Raw genomic sequence first — 16779 nt, forward strand, 5'->3', positions numbered from 1 at the left:
CCTGGAGATTTTCTTCCTTGGTACAGTGAGCAATGGAAAGGGAAAATTGCACAGAGTACCACGATGTGTTTGGTACCACTGCTCCATTCTCCTGGCCACCTGCTTGGAAGGTGCTCTGAGGACACTCTTGCTGTCCTCTTTCCCCTTTTACTGAGCCAGGTAACCAGCAAAAAGAAGTGATCACAAAGCATGCAAAGCTGGGAAGCACTGATAGAAACCTGTACCTGGTGTAAAGGAACAATTCTGTCTTTGCTCTGCTGTATTTCCAGTTGACTGGGGTTAAGCTCTCTTGGCCAGCAAGGTGCATAAATTTGTCCTGCTTCCAAAAGAGCAAGTGCTGGAAGTGATACAGGGGAATAACCCTGGTGGGTAAGCGGTCATGAGTGAAAAAAGCAGTGCTAGGTGAGCTCTGTACCCTCAGCAGACCAGAACTGGTTTTCCCCATTATTCACCTAAATACTGTGTTTGCCTTCTCTCTAGCGTGATGCAAGACTGGATCCCAAATTCTTGTTTAGCAGTACAGATAGCTGACCTTGTCTGATCCCACTGATCAGAAACCTTTGTGCAGGAAGGTGCTGCCTTATTTGGAAAACACAGAATCTCCCAGGGGGAACCTGAAAAACCTCCTGGCAGAGCCTGATAGAGGGAACAGAGGGGCAACCCTGCAGGTGTAGTCATGTGGGAAGGGTTGGACTCTTTTTAACTGCTGTATTTGTGCAGCCACATTTTTATTTCATCCATATCTCGTTGAAATGAGAAAATACCAATGACTATGGTTTGCAGGGAAGCAAATCTTCCTACTGGGAGGATGAACTATCCTCATACTTTTTATAGTTGTCCCATGATGCAAGCAGTGCCTTCCATCTGCCTCAATGTTCTGAAATGAGGGAAATAAGCTAACCATAGCAACTACAGTCAGTGCATGCTGAATTTAAGTGGAAGGGGGTTTTATGATGAAAAAAGGGGAGGTGGAAAATAAGAAAGGGTAACAAATGTTCAGGGCTGAATAAATACTCCAACTTTAAAGTTGGAGTAAATGGAGGAAAAAGGGATCATTCTTTTGCAGTAAAAGAAAGACACAATTTACCATTCCTGTGTTTGCCCAGGTATTTTGATAAATTAGCTCAATTCTCTGCTGTTTTTAACTCTGTGTTGATGATCATAATGCAGAACAATTAGAGCACTGTGTTGTAGTATTAAAATCTATCACAGAAGATCTATGTCACTGCATCCCTTTAAAAGACCTTTATTGGTCTGTTTACCTCCATAAGGCTTATTTCATGTGGAGTGAAAACATTAGGCTGCATCTATGCATAATTTGTATTTCACCTGGGAGGAACTGTGCTCATTTAGTGGAACAATCAACAGCTCCACTGCCTTTTTTTCAGGCATAAAAGTTATTGGGCTTTTTTTCCAGTGGTCGTGAAATTTTGCATTTGTAATGCAATGCCCAAACTTGTTGCTGTTAAAAACTTGCTGAATTATCTATAATGCATATGTCTGGTGCCTTAAATACTGCTTAGGGATGGTTATGTGGTTTGGTCTGTACCCTTCCAAGCTTTTGTTTCATTTCTGCTTGGGAAGGTGACGGTGTTGGGAGTCAGGAGAGGCTGGGCAGTGAATGGGGCTGAGGATGAAACTCTAAATTCTTTCTGTGAGGGGTCCCCCTAACTCCTCTCTCCAACTTCTATGTTTGCTAGAGTTGGTAATGCTGCTGGAATGGTGGTCAGGCACAGAATGCACCCTGTTCTCAGACGAGGCCACGGTGAAAACCTTTGGGAAGGAACATGTCATCATCATCCTGAACCACAACTTTGAGATTGACTTCCTGTGCGGCTGGACGATGACGGAGCGCTTTGGAGTGCTGGGGGTACGTGGGCCGTGAGCTTTCCCTTCCTCTGCAGCTTGATAGGTCTGTTCAAAACCCATCTATGAACAGTTCCTTTGCATTTAAGATCCCAGATACAACTCCCATCATCTTAGCTTTAACGTGTTTAACCTCGTTGCACAAATCAGCAAATGACATTTTTGGATTGTCACTTTTGTTTTTTCTCCAAGAGTTCCAAAGTTCTTGCTAAGAGAGAGCTGCTATATGTGCCCCTAATTGGCTGGACGTGGTACTTCCTCGAGATTGTTTTCTGCAAAAGGAAATGGGAAGAGGACAGAGATACAGTTATTGAGGGATTGAAACGTTTGTCTGATTATCCTGAATATATGTGGGTAAGTGTTGAGTCCCTCCTCTGGTATTGGCTGCTAGAAGTGAAATGGTGACAGACTGCTGCCTGTGGCTTTCAGTGTCAGGAGAAGGTGTGCTCGCTTCCAAGAGTTGTCAGGGAAGAGCCATGCTCTGTTTCAGGGGCTTTTTTTGGGATATGCTGCAGAAAGCTGCTGTTTGCCTCTTGGTAAGGGAAGTCATTTGGGAAACAGTTCAGAAGCTTGAGAATAATTTTTAAGTCAGGCCTGTGTGACACTAATGATTCTGTCCAAACTTGTTTTTACCCATTTAAAAAGAAAGCTTACATGTGATTACTACATCTGGATAACATTTTATGAGGTAGGCTGAAAAGACACATCAACAAAACATCTTTTTTGGACAAGTGAGTGAATTTGACAGCACAGACCATGGATTTTGATAGAAAGTTCCTGTTAGTGTGTCCATTGATCCATGAAATTACAGGTTTCCCAGAAAGTCTCTGAGAACAAAGGGGCAAGCTTATATCTGCTTCTGCAGTTACATTTTTTCCTTTTTATTTTAAAGTTATTTAAAATCAAGGGTAAAACATCTCTGTTTCATTGTGTGCAACGCTATTAGACTTCACTGCAGCAGCATAGTGGTGTAATCAACCCCTTAACCTTCCTAGAGCTTTGAATGCAAAGGTTTTGATAAATTCTCAGTTTTGCTTTTATAGCAGCACATGTAATGTACAGTTATTTGGCTTATAAAACATTAAGAGGCTTTTTATGCATTTTAAGTGAGTTTTCAGTATTATCTGGTACAGCTTGTTAAAATGAATAGTGAAACATTAAGCCTTAACCAGAACATTGTGAATGCATTGTAATTTTCTACCATTACAAAGATAGAAAAAGTAAGAATCTGGAGAATGTATTTTAAGCTACTTAATTGCTTGGCTATATAGATATGAATTATATTGAATATATCTTCCTGATTAGTGTGGGGAAGAAAAGAAAAAACAGAAAAATCCTACCAATTAGAAAATCTCAAGACTGAACTTGAGCTTCAGATCTATACATTTTAATGATTCTACAACTGAGAACCAAGGACTAGTCTCTAGGGAAAACAACTAGAAAATATAAGTGCAAAATGTAGTTAGCATTGATTATTTAAATCAAGACTTCCTGCTTGGTAATTGAAATCATGATTAAAATTGACTTGAGCAAATCAATTTCCTAATTTCTGTGCATTCTAAATGCCACAATTAGGGCTGTCTTTTTGTCACCTTAAATTTGGGATAAGTGTTTTTAAATGTAAAGGTAATGGTAAATGAGTTGGGGATTAGTGCTTACGCCTAATACTTGGTGAAGAGATGAGACAATTGAAGTGTGTGCACATGTATGTTTATCTTGGAAAAAATTTCAGTATACTGCTGGCTTTCTTTTGGTATCTCAAGATATCCTTGGGTTTTTTTTTTTTTGCTTTTGTCTTGCACAGTTTCTGCTGTACTGTGAAGGAACTCGTTTCACAGAGACCAAGCACCGCATCAGTATGGAAGTAGCTGAATCCAAGGGGTTGCCTAAACTGAAATACCACCTGTTGCCCAGAACCAAAGGTTTCACCACTGCTGTCCAGTGTCTCAGGGGAACAGGTACTGCCAAGCCTTGCAGCACTTTCATGTGTTATTCAGCACACTATGTGTAGCACAGCATACTCTGCTCTGTTCATTACAATTAGTGAGCTGGCAGTAATGAGGATCCAGTGTGTCAGCTGCTAATTTGTAAATTACCACAGAACTGTCAGATCCCAATCTTATAAAATACTAAAACCCTTCTTATGTTGCTTAGTTGATCAAGTCATCTGGTGTTTTACAGAGCTGCAAGTGTCAGGGGGGCTGGTACAGATAGCTGTGATGTGTAAACACAAAATAGTGAGGGGCTCTGACATCATTAATGCAAGGCTTGCACAAGGCTCTGTTGCTGTCTCAAGAAAGGATGCCAGAAGGTGATTGTTGGAACTGCTACTGTAACAGCCCTGTTTTCTTTCTTTTTTTTTCCTCAACAGTTTCAGCAGTGTATGATGTAACACTAAATTTCAGAGGAAACAAGAACCCATCTTTATTAGGAATTCTTTATGGAAAGAAATATGAAGCAGATATGTGTGTAAGGTGAGCATATACTGATAGAGGTGAGCCATAAGAAGCATACTTCGGCACATTGGAGTGTATTCAGATTTTAGAGCGTAATTTCCTTTCCTGTAGTCCACTCAACTTCTCCTTATCCTTCAGCTTCAGTGGTCACTTGTAGTAAATAGCTCTTTTACATGCCAGTTTCTCTCCCTCACTCACATGGTTTGATCAGCAGATTAAAAATTAAAAAATGCTGAAGTTCTGACATTGTATGAATGAGGTGGGACATTGCTCACATTCCTCACTGTTCCTTTGCCTCAAGGAGTAGCTGCTAACACCTCACCCCATGCAGCACTTACAAATTTGCATGCACACCCGCTCCTTCTCTTTCTTGCTTTCTCCTTGCTGCCTCTCGCTTCAAAGGCTTCCTTGTGATCATAAAAATGATCAATCCGGTTGAATTTCTTCTTTTCCCTTTTATGTTTTGACCTGAGACATGACCTGGTTATTCTTTCCACAGTTCTTTGGACAGTTTGCTTCTGCTTCTCTAGGGGCTTCACCCACTCTTTGGAAAACATTGCTGTATTCTGGTGATGAGGTTGATGCTTGGTTTTTAAAAGTTTAAAAAAAAAAAAAAAGCCTTTCTCCTTCCCTCCCCACACCCTTCCCATCTGGCTTTGGGTCTGTGTGTTGCTGCAATATCTACAACGTTTTAGTCTCTCAGCTGAAAAGATTACTGTGGAGCTGTCCATGGAGAGGTGGAGTTGCTCACCTGCAAGGGGTTTCCTTTTCACTGTTTACACTTGCCAAACATTCTTGATGAGGAAAGTGAGCAGACAATTTGGCAGCCAGCAAAACAGGTGGGCAGGCAGTTCCACCTGTAATTCCACACTGATGGCACATGCACGTGGGATATGTAACTGGATCTGAGGTGCACATGCATGGATGCACATCTGTATAATTACTAATTATACACTGAACTGTGGCAGCCTTCAGTTAAATATCCTTTTTTGCTCATGGAGATGCAATTTTATTTCACTTCTTGGAGGGATAATGGGAAGAAATGTAGTTTTCAATAGTGTTAGAAGAGGTTCAGGTTCGAAAAATTCTGTTGAGGAGGATGTTGCCAGGTAAAATTATTAATTGTACCCTACAAATGGCTGTGTTTAGATAGTTTTGATTTAAAATATGTTTGTGGATGGAATGAATATTCTCAAGGTGCTTTTCTACTTTTTTTCTCTGTTTTGGGGAAGAAGCTATGAGAGTAAGGAGACTATTTTTACAGATACTTCTGCTGAAAATGGAGCATGTCCTTATTGTGCCAACAGACTTAATGTAGCTCAGAGGAGGGAAGCACATAAGCTCTTGTTCTTGGTATGTGCAGATGTAGTTACCTGTGCAGAGGTAAGCAGCTTAGCTCTGCAGTAGATCCAGTCTTTATCCCCACTGACTCCAGAGGAAATAATCAGGAAATCACCAAATGTTATTGCTGTGAGTCCCCTCTAGTGGTGACAGCAGCGCCATGGCAACTTCACCAGAAAGCTTCCAGCAAATGACTTCTCACTGAGCTTCTACTGAGCATTATTTATATGAATTGAGCAGATTCTCTTGTTAGAGCTCATGTAAGTAAATCTGCCAGATCTGGTGTTCAGTTGGCTTACAGGAAACCAAAATCATTGGATATGTGTTAGAACATATTCACAGAATCATAGAGGGGTCTGGGTTGGAAAGGTCTCAGAAGATAAAAGAATACAAGAGGATGTTTGGCTCTTCACCACTACAGAGAGGCTCTGACAAGGGACCTGTTCTCAGTGAGGTCAGGTCATGGGCTGGTACTGGGCACAATTGTCACACACCCCCAGAACTGTGTGCCTCAGTCTGAGGGGCTGCAAAGAGGGACAAGTGCAGTCACTGCAGGTGTTTTCCTTAGAGATGGTTCTAAATAAAATGTTTAGTTGCCTCTCTCACTACTTCCAAAATAGGGTTTTCACTACCAAAATGTAACAATTATCCTTGGGTTTTCTGCTTGCTTGTCTTTTCCCTGCTCCAAGTGCCTCAGTCTGAGCTCACTGGGAATCAGCCAGTGGTGGATCTTGTGAAGGAGGAATAGTGTTTCAATGGGAAATGTATCTTTTACTGATGTGCTCTGAAACTGACAGGAGCTTGTACAGTTTCTTCTGTCTTAAATAGCACCCAATTCCCAACCTAAAACCTCAGATTCTTAAGTCCCGGTTCTGTGTTTAAGACCTCTACCATCAGTGACAGTCTTGTCTGTGATTTACACCCTTCAGTGAGTGGAAGATATTCCCTAGCAGAGGGATAAAATCAAATACCTGGATTTTCCTTTAATTATTTTTGTTTTTCTTCTTTCCATTTTTTAATCTCTTTATTAAACTAGGAGATTTCCTCTGGAAGATATCCCTCAAGATGAAAAGGAAGCTGCAAATTGGCTTCATAAGCTTTACCAGGAAAAGGTAAATAGCTTTGCTTTCTTGTCTGTCTTTTCTTGCACAGGGGAGTGTATTAAGGCAGTGAGTAATACACACTCTTGCACTGAATGGAGGGGATGTTATGTATAACTAAGCAGCCATCCCTCAAAATGCTTGAAGGAGCAGGACAGAGGAGCCCCTTGGCAGCAGAGGGCTGGGTACTGAGGTCTCAAATTACCAGGAAGCACAATGGAATTTAGAGATATGCCTGAGCTGTGGAAGACTAATAGCAATCCACTGTCTTTTTACATTTTTCAGCACTTGGATCTCTGTCATGCATTTCTAAAAGCTCCATTTTCCCTGTGGGTGTTTTTAGGCACTCGAGAAGAGTGATAACTGTCTGTCAGAGAGAGCTGGTCCCAGCTTTCAGCTGCAATTGTTCTTTGCTTTCATTTTTCTTCCACTGTCACTTTCCTTCTGCCTCCTGGTAATACTTCTGCAGTGGTGTGTGACATGGGACAGACAGTCCCTGGGATCTGCTGCCAGGGACTGATAAAGCACATGCCCAGCATGCCTTCAGATGGCTCCCAGCTTTCCCTTGTGTCATTTCTTTTTCTAACCTTAGATGATTGTTTTCTCAACCACAGATTTAACACTTCTGTGGGGAGTAGCAGAGAGCTGTAATTGTTGTCCATCCCTAAGTAGTGGATTATTGAACTTGAAAAGTGTATTTTGATTTCTGTGTTGCTTATCTTTGTGGGGAGACAGCAGAGCACAGAAAGTTTAAGTATCCTGGGCTTTCCCCAGCTATGATGACCTGTGCTGCAGCATTGCCAGGCTTATGCTCAGCCTCTAGATACAGCAAGTTGTTCTGAGTTTCACTATATTTATTTCAACCTAATTTATTTGACAATCTGAGCTCTGATTCAGTTAAAGAGAGGGGTTATGTTACAAAGAACAGTAGCTCATCATCTTCTACCCCTGCCTTCCCTTAGCAGGTCTATAGAACCAAAGAGTCTTTGAGGTTGAAAAAGGTTTCTAAGAATGTAGAGACCAACTCTCAGCCCAGCACCACCACCATTTCACCCTTAAACAGTGTCCTCAAGTGCCAGATCCATTTTTTGAACACTCCAGGGATGATGACTTCACCAGTTCCTTGGACAGTCTTACTGCTTTGCAATCCATTCCATGAAAGTTTTTTTTTCCCTAATGTCCAATCTAACCCTCTCCTGATGCAATGTGACACCATTTCCTATCATCTCTCCTGATGTTGGCTGTACCTTTGTTCAACTTAATTTTGAGATGTTGACAAGGAGGTGTTGCTTATGGACATGGGTGTTATACATATTGATCATACAGTGTTAGCAATACTTTGTAACTGGAATCCTCTTCCTGCACAAAGGATGTGTCCTCAAAGGGCTGTTATTGACAAGGAATGCCTTGCACTTCTCAGCCATTTGTAAAGGAAATTAAAAAAATAAGAAATAAAACCAAGAAGCACCAGAGATTTGACCCATCCTTGGTAAAGGCTTGGAAACCTTAAAGAGCAATCTTGCAGACTGGGGGAAGGTGGTGGGCACTTTGTTCCTTGGAGTGATGTGTTCCAGCATTGCACCTCTGCAGGCTCAGCTTGGGGTGCAGTGGCTCAGTTGCAGTGCTGGGATTAAGGCTGGTGTGGTGCTGTCTCTGCTCTCAGCTCATGCCTTGACCTCCCCTCCTGGCTCTCCATACAGCATTTTTGTGCTGTGCTGAATCATGCTGACCTTTCTGGAAGGAAAAGCTAAGAGGGCTGGTAGTGTCTGAAGTGGTCTCTGACCTGAAGCTGCCCTGAATTCCTAAGCAATTAACAGGCAAGAGGAAGGTATTTGGTAGTGGAGAGGACAATAAGGTTTCATGTTTTGAGGGTGCTAAAATTGCCTTCAAAAGGCTTAAAGGTCACTTGGATGGTCAACAGAAAGGCACAAATAAGTGACAGTAGATGGAATTGGATGCTGTGCACTCTTGATGAGTTTGTACCACAGATACTGTCCCTGGTGTTGTCCTGGAGCTGACTCATCTTGGGCTGCTTGGTGCAAACATTATGAACCTGTTTTCTTTTCTCTTTTCCCCAGGATGCTTTGCAAGAGATGTATAATCAGGAAGGTGTATTTCCTGGCAAGCAGTTTAAACCTCCTAGGAGACCATGGACTCTCCTAAACTTTCTTTTTTGGGCCACAGTTCTCCTCTCTCCTCTCTTCACATTTGGCTTTGGAGTTTTTGCAAGTGGATCACCTCTCCTTATCCTTGCATTCCTGGGACTTGTAGGAGCAGGTAATAAAAGCAGAGAAGATGCTAAGCCCAGCCTTTACCTCCAATAAGTTCTGTGTATTAATTAATGAAGATGGGGCTTGCAGGAAAATGTTTGGAGCTCGCTCATTAGTCTTTCTATTGTACAGCATTTTTATTGTTTCAAAAGCTTTAATCTGGGCTAATTTGCCTTCATATCTTAAACAAAAGCTGTAGTAGTAGCAGGTGAGTCTTGTAGCCCATTGTTATGGTGCCTGAAGAAAAAATACTTGTACTGGATAATTTGTTTGTGAATTAAAAAACCCAAACAAAACCACCACCACAAACAAAAAATACATAAACACCACCAAATTTCCCCCCTACCCCTTCAACAAGAAAACCCTAACCATAAAGGAAGGGGAAGTAGAGGGAGGATATGCTTCAGTGTTCATGCTACATATAACATCATGTTAACCAATAGAGGCAGTAATTATATTTTTAAATCTAGATTGTCCCTCTCTTTGAGTGTCATTTGACCCGTGATCCCTGTGCAGCCTTGTACAGTGCACTGTTGGTCACTGCTGACTTGGGGATTGGGTTAAATCATGTGTTGTGTGTTTACATGTAACTTCCTAGGTGCTTGGACTGGTTTTAATGTGCCTCTCATTTCTCTGTTGTATTTTAAAGCTTCCTTTGGAGTTCGTAGACTGATAGGAGTAACTGAAATAGAAAAAGGCTCCAGCTATGGCAACCAGGAATTCAAGAAAAAGGAATAACTGATGGCTGCAGTTCAGCACATATAACCAGACTATGGTATCCGATTAACTTCAGTTAAAAAACAACAACAAACACTTAGAAACTATCTTTTTCTTAATAACTGATGACTAATATTAATGAATAAAACTTGAGCCAAGAATGAAGAAGTTGGAGGCATCGGCTGAAGAGAATGCACCAACCTTCTGCCTGATCAAGGATTCCTGTAGTCAAGCTGTGGGAGAAAATCTGGGGTGGGGTGGAAGAAGAAACTAATTTTTCTTGCTTTGTTGGGGGACTTGGGGTGGGGGAGAAAAGAGGGCATTGGCCATGGCCACATGTATCTTCAGATGACTGAAAACACTGGTTTCTGTCAAGAGCACTACACTCACTTTTACAACAGGAGCCATTGAATGTTTCCTCTTGCTAAAGCCAATGTAACATTTATTGATTTCCAACTTCTCTTACTAATGAGCCAGGAAAAAACACCCTCCTTAAATGAATTGACAGGTGTTCATTGGGTTAGAGTGTTTTTGGCTGTGTTGTCATGGCTACAGATTAAATCCTGTTTGTATGTTACACTGACACTTTTTATTTTCAGGCAACATCTTAAGACTTTTGTAAAGCAGGAGAAGGAATAGTGGAGTTTGGAAGCAGCATGTTATCCATCAGCACATCCCATAGAGCAGATCCAATAGGATAAAATTCTCATCCTATCTCCTGCTAACTGCTCAAGGCTGTTTAATTTCAAAATATTACTTCAGTCTTGAGTGCTGTTTGCCCTGTTTCACATCAAACATGTTCCATAATTTTGGATCTGTTTGGGTTTTTTTGAATTAGTGGTTGACTGTGGGATTTAGAGTTAGCAAAGAAGGAAATTTTTTCAATTCTCCTTTTATTTCTGTTTGCATCTCTCATTACCAAAGTCCAGTTCAGCCAACCTCTCTCAGTAAACTGGGAGGCAGCACTAGAAATCAGCACAATAGTTTTCAAAATGTCTTCTTTTGCAAAATAATGTGAAAAAGAGAGGTCTGTAGCAGTCAGATTTTGAATGCTGGCATCTCTTGAACTTCTAATGAGAGTTTCAGCATGGATTCAGATGGGGCCAGGACCTTACCCTGTGTGTGTCAGGACAGGGTGTGCTGCTCTTTTGACTTGACATGCTTTAGATGTTCATGTGAAGTTTTTTTGCAAGGTGAACTGTGCTGTTAAAGCATTAGAAAGAGTATAAGGTCTCTTCAGGGATTTTAAGTATCTTTAGTTTTGCTTGTTGACATTTTGGTCTTTTTCACTGAAAATTAGAGCTCAGAATCATGTCTGTACCTGCCTCTTTTTTTTCTCCTTTCTTTTTCTTCCTTTTCTCTCCTTTTTTTACCAACGCACATTCAGAGATTCAGAGATTTCTGTAGGTTGCTGCTGTATGCATAGCTGGAGAATTATTTGCAAACGAATGATAACTATACCTGTGTGTTCAAGTCTGAAGGTCACAATCTGCATTTTGCTGCTCGCAGAAGTGGGTGAAATGAGTTGCAGATCTACAGCTGAGGGCAGAAGCTAACCCTCAGGGTCGGTATCTTTAACCCAGCTGCCACTAGAATATTTATCTCACTTTTGTAAAGAGCAGATTTTATCAAAGCACTGGTTGTTGTTTTCATCTTTGCTCCAGTAACCAAGATAAGAGAGTAATAATTTACCTTCTTTCCAAATTTGCTCTTGACTGTTGGAATGTAACCTCTTCTCCCACAGGTTTTTCTGTTTTCAAACACTGGAAGAGCAATTTTGTAACTTAGAAAAATATTTTACTTGGGGTCATTAATCACTTGTTCTGTCATGCACTTGATTTTTATTTGTGGTCTTTTCAACAAGAGCATTTGAAGGATGACCTGAGTTCTGTCTGTCTCCTGTTAGACTCCACCTCGCTCAATCCTTGTACCCAGACCCCCAACGTTAGTGTGTCATCTTTGTCCCCTCAATAAAACTTCCCTAAGAGAGGGGCTGCAAATCTGTTGCAAATGTTAGTGGAATTTGAAATATGCTTTGGGAACTGAGGAGAGCAGAGCCTAGCCATAACTCTGTTTTCCTTGCTGGGTGTTTTTATACTTTGTCTTCAAATACAGTCAGACATCCAAATGCTGATAAAGTTAACTCTGGCTTTTCCCTGTTTTTAACCAGAGGACTGAGAACATTGGGGGGGTTCGTTGTTTTGGGTTTTTTTTTCGTTTTTTTTCCTTAAGTAATTCAGTAATGGGTATAATTCTTGCTTCCTAGAAAGATGTTACAAATGCTGTATACTTGCTTCCTGAAGATGATAATGAGTATATATAAGTTGTACTGGCTTAGCAGAAGAGGCTTGCAGAGCAGGCTGACCATTGACTATGTTTTATACTTACATTTTGAGCAGTATATTAATGGGCATGACAAGAATTTCACAAAATAAATCCCTTCTTAAAGCTGAGAAGAGGGGAGCTGCTTAGAGAAGAAAGGAATTAATAGCCTTTCTCTTTACAGGATCCTTTTCTCCTCTTAGTGCATGTAACTCCCTATTCAGGATCATGGGATTAGTGCATGTACATCAAGGGGAGAATAATCAACTTTTCATATTTTCTTATCATAACTTATTGGCCATGCTTTCTTTTTGAAAATATAATAAATACATCATCAGATACTTAAAATTTCGCTCTTCTGAACAGACATATCAGTAACCACTTGAAAAACTGAAACCTACAGCAGTGCACAAAACAGTACAAAACCAACACGAATCTCTTAATTTTGAATTTTATCTCTCAAATAGGGGTTTTTATACACACGCGCGCACACGTACACGGAGTATGTATAAATTAAAATGACTGGAAATAGCTGAAGTTAATGTCACTAATGAAGATTAGCAAGTGGATTGGATTGGAAAAGTGAGCATAGATTTTATATCTTATTTTCTTCTGGTTTAATAGAGCATAGCTTGTATATTTGACTACCGAGCCCTTTAAGAGCAATAATAAACAAAAATATATCATGTTTTTCGTCTTTTGCTTTTCAACCGTGCTAGGTTTAATAAACTTAAAGCTATGGGAGTGTTTCTTCCCTCCACCTTTCAGAATTTTCATTTATTGCTTATTTGTTTGGAGTAAATAGAGTTTTCCAGTATGGACTTGCAAGCTGACTGCCATGGAGTTCAGCATTGACTCTGAAGAGGAATGGTTCTCAGACTAACATGGACAGATACAGATGTGTGCTCTTGGCCTTGGCAGCACTTGTCATTGTCACCAACAGCAATGTTGCTGCTCTCCAAGTGGGATTTGCAGTTCCAAAGTAGCATCACGTTGACCTACATCTGATAACCTGGTGAGATAGCTCGGGGACTGCTGGCCATGTGGCACCTCTGAGTTAGGAAGGCACAAAGAGCCGATGCTAAGGAAGGATGTGGTATCTGAAGGGCTTGGCTCAGTAGGATTACAGTTCTCTCTTGCTCATTGTGGGCTGAATGTGCTCTTGCAATTGACTTTGCATCACTGAGCAAAATATGTCTCTGGCACAAAGAGCATGGGCAATGTTCCTTTGTTCTGCTTTAACTTATCTCGAAGGGCTCTACACTTAATTGCTGACCAATGAATCTGACTGCTGCCTGTGTCCTAATTGCCTGGTATTCACAGGAAAAGTGAGTGTGTCTGCTCACTTCCACGTGGTACCTCTTGTCTCCATCACCCATGTCTGTATATCTGCTCACCTCTATCTTCTGCAGATGGTTTGGTTACAACCTCTTAGCAGGAACTCGGAGCTTTCCAGTTCAACCAGTCCTACAGCAGTTGTCTCTCGTGGCTGGGGTTTTGTCTTCCTGAATTTTGGCGCTGGTTGACAGCTCTAGGTCTGAAGTGACAGGGTTGTGTTTCTGCTATGTGATAATGCAACTTTGCTCCTTCAAAGCAAAACTTCTAGCAGGGAAGAGAAGACCTTCCCAGGCCTATTCACACAGGCCCTCCCTATCTGGCAACAGGTCCCTCTGGTGAAAGGGAGTTGGGACAAGATTTTTATTAAGACCTGGAATAATGAGAAAGCAAGGGAATCACTGTCCATCAGATATTTGCTGAAAGTACTGTTTCTGTCTTGGGACTACCCCAAGACCTGGTTTTGCTTCATGTACCTTTTGAAGAAATGTGAGGTTAGAAGCTTTTAATAATGCCGACTTCACGCTACACAGAGTGTTTCAGATTGAAGACATACAATCTGATTTTTTTTTGGCATCTTGGAGAAGTATTTGCTAAGAAGTCTAAAGCCAGGCTTGGGCAGACCTCACCAAAGTGTTTTATGCAGATGCTGGAGGCCAACACAGATCAAAGTGAAGAATCCATTCCTTGATCTCCTTTAAAGATGGGATGCAGCAGGATAGCTCACAGCATCTCTTGGATGCTAAGTGCTTCTGTCCCCTGGTGTGAAAGTTCTGATCCCCAGCAGATGATAGCTGCAAGTTCTGCTGTGTGCCCACACAAAGAAGCTCATCCCTGCAGTGGGAATGCTGAATTTGTACTCCCACCCAGTGTATCACAGCTGCTTGAACCTTCTGATCATAACAGGCAGCTCCAGAGCTGCTGGTGCTGACTGAAGCTGGGATTTGAAGCAGGTGACAGCCGTGCTGGGAGCTGTGAGGGAGAAGGAACACTGCAAGGTGCATCGCTGGGAGGAGCAGGAACACTGACTGACCAAATTGTTGCTCTGAGAAAACTGAGTGATCAGCAGGAGCTTTGCAAAGCAGAGACAACTACGTGAGAGGCAAGCTCTGACTGTAACGTGGATGTGAGATGTCCCTGTGACAACTTACAAAATAACCCTTGCCATGTTCATGTGATTTGGGTCAGAATTCCTCTTAAGGGCTTGTTTCAGATGGCGGCTCTCATTCTGACCTGTTTGTCTTTAAGGCTGGTTTATCTGTCTCTGCAGCAAGATGCTTGCAGGCTGTTGGTTGTGTGTTATGTACCTGCTGTGGTTTGGAGTGACAACATTCTGGAAGTCGGCGTTACAGGGCCTGTGCCAAGTGTGTTAGCCACCAGAAAAAGTCATGAAAATATTTCATACTTCAGAATTGGGAAGACATGGGATTGGCATCTAAGACAAACATGTTTTTCTGATCCTTGGCCTCTCTAGGCTTTTAGAAAGCTGCCTGTATTTCTTAAAATGTTATACCTGTAGTTACCAGCCACCATTCAGTTTTTGAAATTGTAAAGAAGAAGGATTATTTGTGCACATTCATTGTTGAGACCACTTGAGTGCAGAGAGTCTATTCCTAAAAAACCACTAGCAAAAGCAGCATTTTATCTTTTCAGGAGAAAAATGTATTATAAAATTAGACACTTCAGCAACAATCAGAATATAATAATACTTTTAAAATTTAAATTAGAAGTGTTCCTTAGTGTGGGGGCTACCACTACCAATTTTCAGTCTTACACAACTTTTTTCATTTTGGCCAGCGTGCATTCTTAAGGAAAACACAATGAGTTACTAATTACTAAAATACAATTTGCGAAGGAAAGAAGAGTAGGTAGCAGAGCCTAATCAGGAATTAAATTTTACTCCCCGAGGCATGAGTGGGTTCTGTGTACCTCCTTTATTCCGTGCATGTGCATCTGTGCAGAGAGCCAGGCTGTGTCCCTTCGTGTCCCTTCGCTTCAGCTGTGTCCGGGCTGTCCCTTGTGACATCTGAATGCTGAACTCACCTGAACGCCCGGCAGCCGCTCACTCCTCACATCACCAGCAAGTACTGTAGCTTTAATCAAAACCTTCTCTCCGAGGTTAAACTCGCCCTCCTTGAGCTGATTGTTGTGTTGCAAACCTGGCATTCGGAGGGAAGTGTAAGTCACCAGATGATCATTATTAGCCAAATCTAACGAGTAATAAAACTGTATACAGGGTATGCATTTACTGTGCATGTGTATATATTTTTGTACATTTTTACAGTTATTTCGTACACTTGATTTTATGACGTTCAGAAGAAGTGTGTCTGAATCTGGTGAAAAATAAGAAGCTATTGAGAAAACCCAACCCTGTCACCTACTGTAGTTTTTACAGAGAACTGTGCCCAAACAAATACGCAGATTTACAGTGCTATGCAAATTTTACTTTGTAAGTTGTCTCTTAAATTTTGCTTAAGTAGTCTACGCTGTTTTTACTGGGCTTTCAGAAACAAAGATGAACGCAAAAGCCTTGTCTTGTAAAATAAAATAGCTTTGGCTGTGTGAAAGTACTGTATATTAGAATCTCATTCACGCTTTCAGTTGTTTATTTAACTGTGTGTGATTTTGTACATATTGTGATGGAATAGAGGGGGTTTAATTGTGCTTGAATGAAAAAGGGTGACTGCCCAACATCTGGTTTTTTTCCAGTGTTTATTGAGCAGGCCATAATGTAACTGCAAGATCTGCATCCTTCTCCTACTTGCCACTCTGGTGTTTGTAACTAAACATGCACTAAGGGCTATTTTCATTTTGCTTTGGTTGGTTTCATTTCCATTTATGCTTTTTGGTCTCAGTCCTGCAAACTGACCGATGTGAGGGCCACATGTCTGCAGCAATAACATGGATGGATTTTGTGGGGATGGGAGGCAAGAACAAGATTAACCCTATGGGCATTCCCCGCACAAAGCCAGTCCTTGAGAACTGCAGAGGGATGGTTCAATACTGAGGCACTTATAGCAGCAATATGTAAGGTTTTGCATGGCTCCTCTAAAAGATCAGAATGGGGAGGGAGGGATCTTCCTTTCCTGAAGAATTCTCCAAAGTAACCCCAAAGCTGTATAATAAGTTGAGACTGCAGCAGGGTAGAGTGGCTGTACACAGAGATACTGTAGATTAAACAAATTTGTCAAATCTGACATCTTTTAAGTTTTTATTTTTCACTAGAAGATTAAACACTTCCTCCTGTGTACACCAACATCATACGCTTTACCTTTATACATGGCCTGTCCTCTGGGCCATCAGCTCTTCTTTTGCCTATGTTATCCATTAGCAAATGATATTTGTGTCATAATATCATGTTCCTGGGTCATC

The 16779-nt window shown here is 41.3% G+C and overlaps 1 protein-coding gene across 7 annotated transcripts in view; it reads left to right on the forward strand.

The window, feature by feature from the left end:
• Nucleotides 1-15995, forward strand: part of AGPAT3 (1-acylglycerol-3-phosphate O-acyltransferase 3) — a 96113-nt gene extending 80118 nt beyond the window's left edge. For all 7 annotated transcript variants that reach the window (XM_058833460.1, XM_058833426.1, XM_058833442.1 and 4 more), the window contains 7 exons: nucleotides 1701-1870; nucleotides 2059-2220; nucleotides 3671-3824; nucleotides 4238-4340; nucleotides 6700-6775; nucleotides 8842-9040; nucleotides 9683-15995. In XM_058833460.1, coding sequence (XP_058689443.1) covers nucleotides 1701-1870; nucleotides 2059-2220; nucleotides 3671-3824; nucleotides 4238-4340; nucleotides 6700-6775; nucleotides 8842-9040; nucleotides 9683-9771 — 953 coding nt within the window. In that variant the 3' untranslated portion in view covers nucleotides 9772-15995. The remainder of the gene's footprint in view (nucleotides 1-1700; nucleotides 1871-2058; nucleotides 2221-3670; nucleotides 3825-4237; nucleotides 4341-6699; nucleotides 6776-8841; nucleotides 9041-9682) is intronic.
• Nucleotides 15996-16779: the final 784 nt, after the last annotated feature.

Source organism: Poecile atricapillus, chromosome 1 (assembly GCF_030490865.1).
Source record: "Poecile atricapillus isolate bPoeAtr1 chromosome 1, bPoeAtr1.hap1, whole genome shotgun sequence".
NCBI classification, from domain to species: domain Eukaryota; kingdom Metazoa; phylum Chordata; class Aves; order Passeriformes; family Paridae; genus Poecile; species Poecile atricapillus.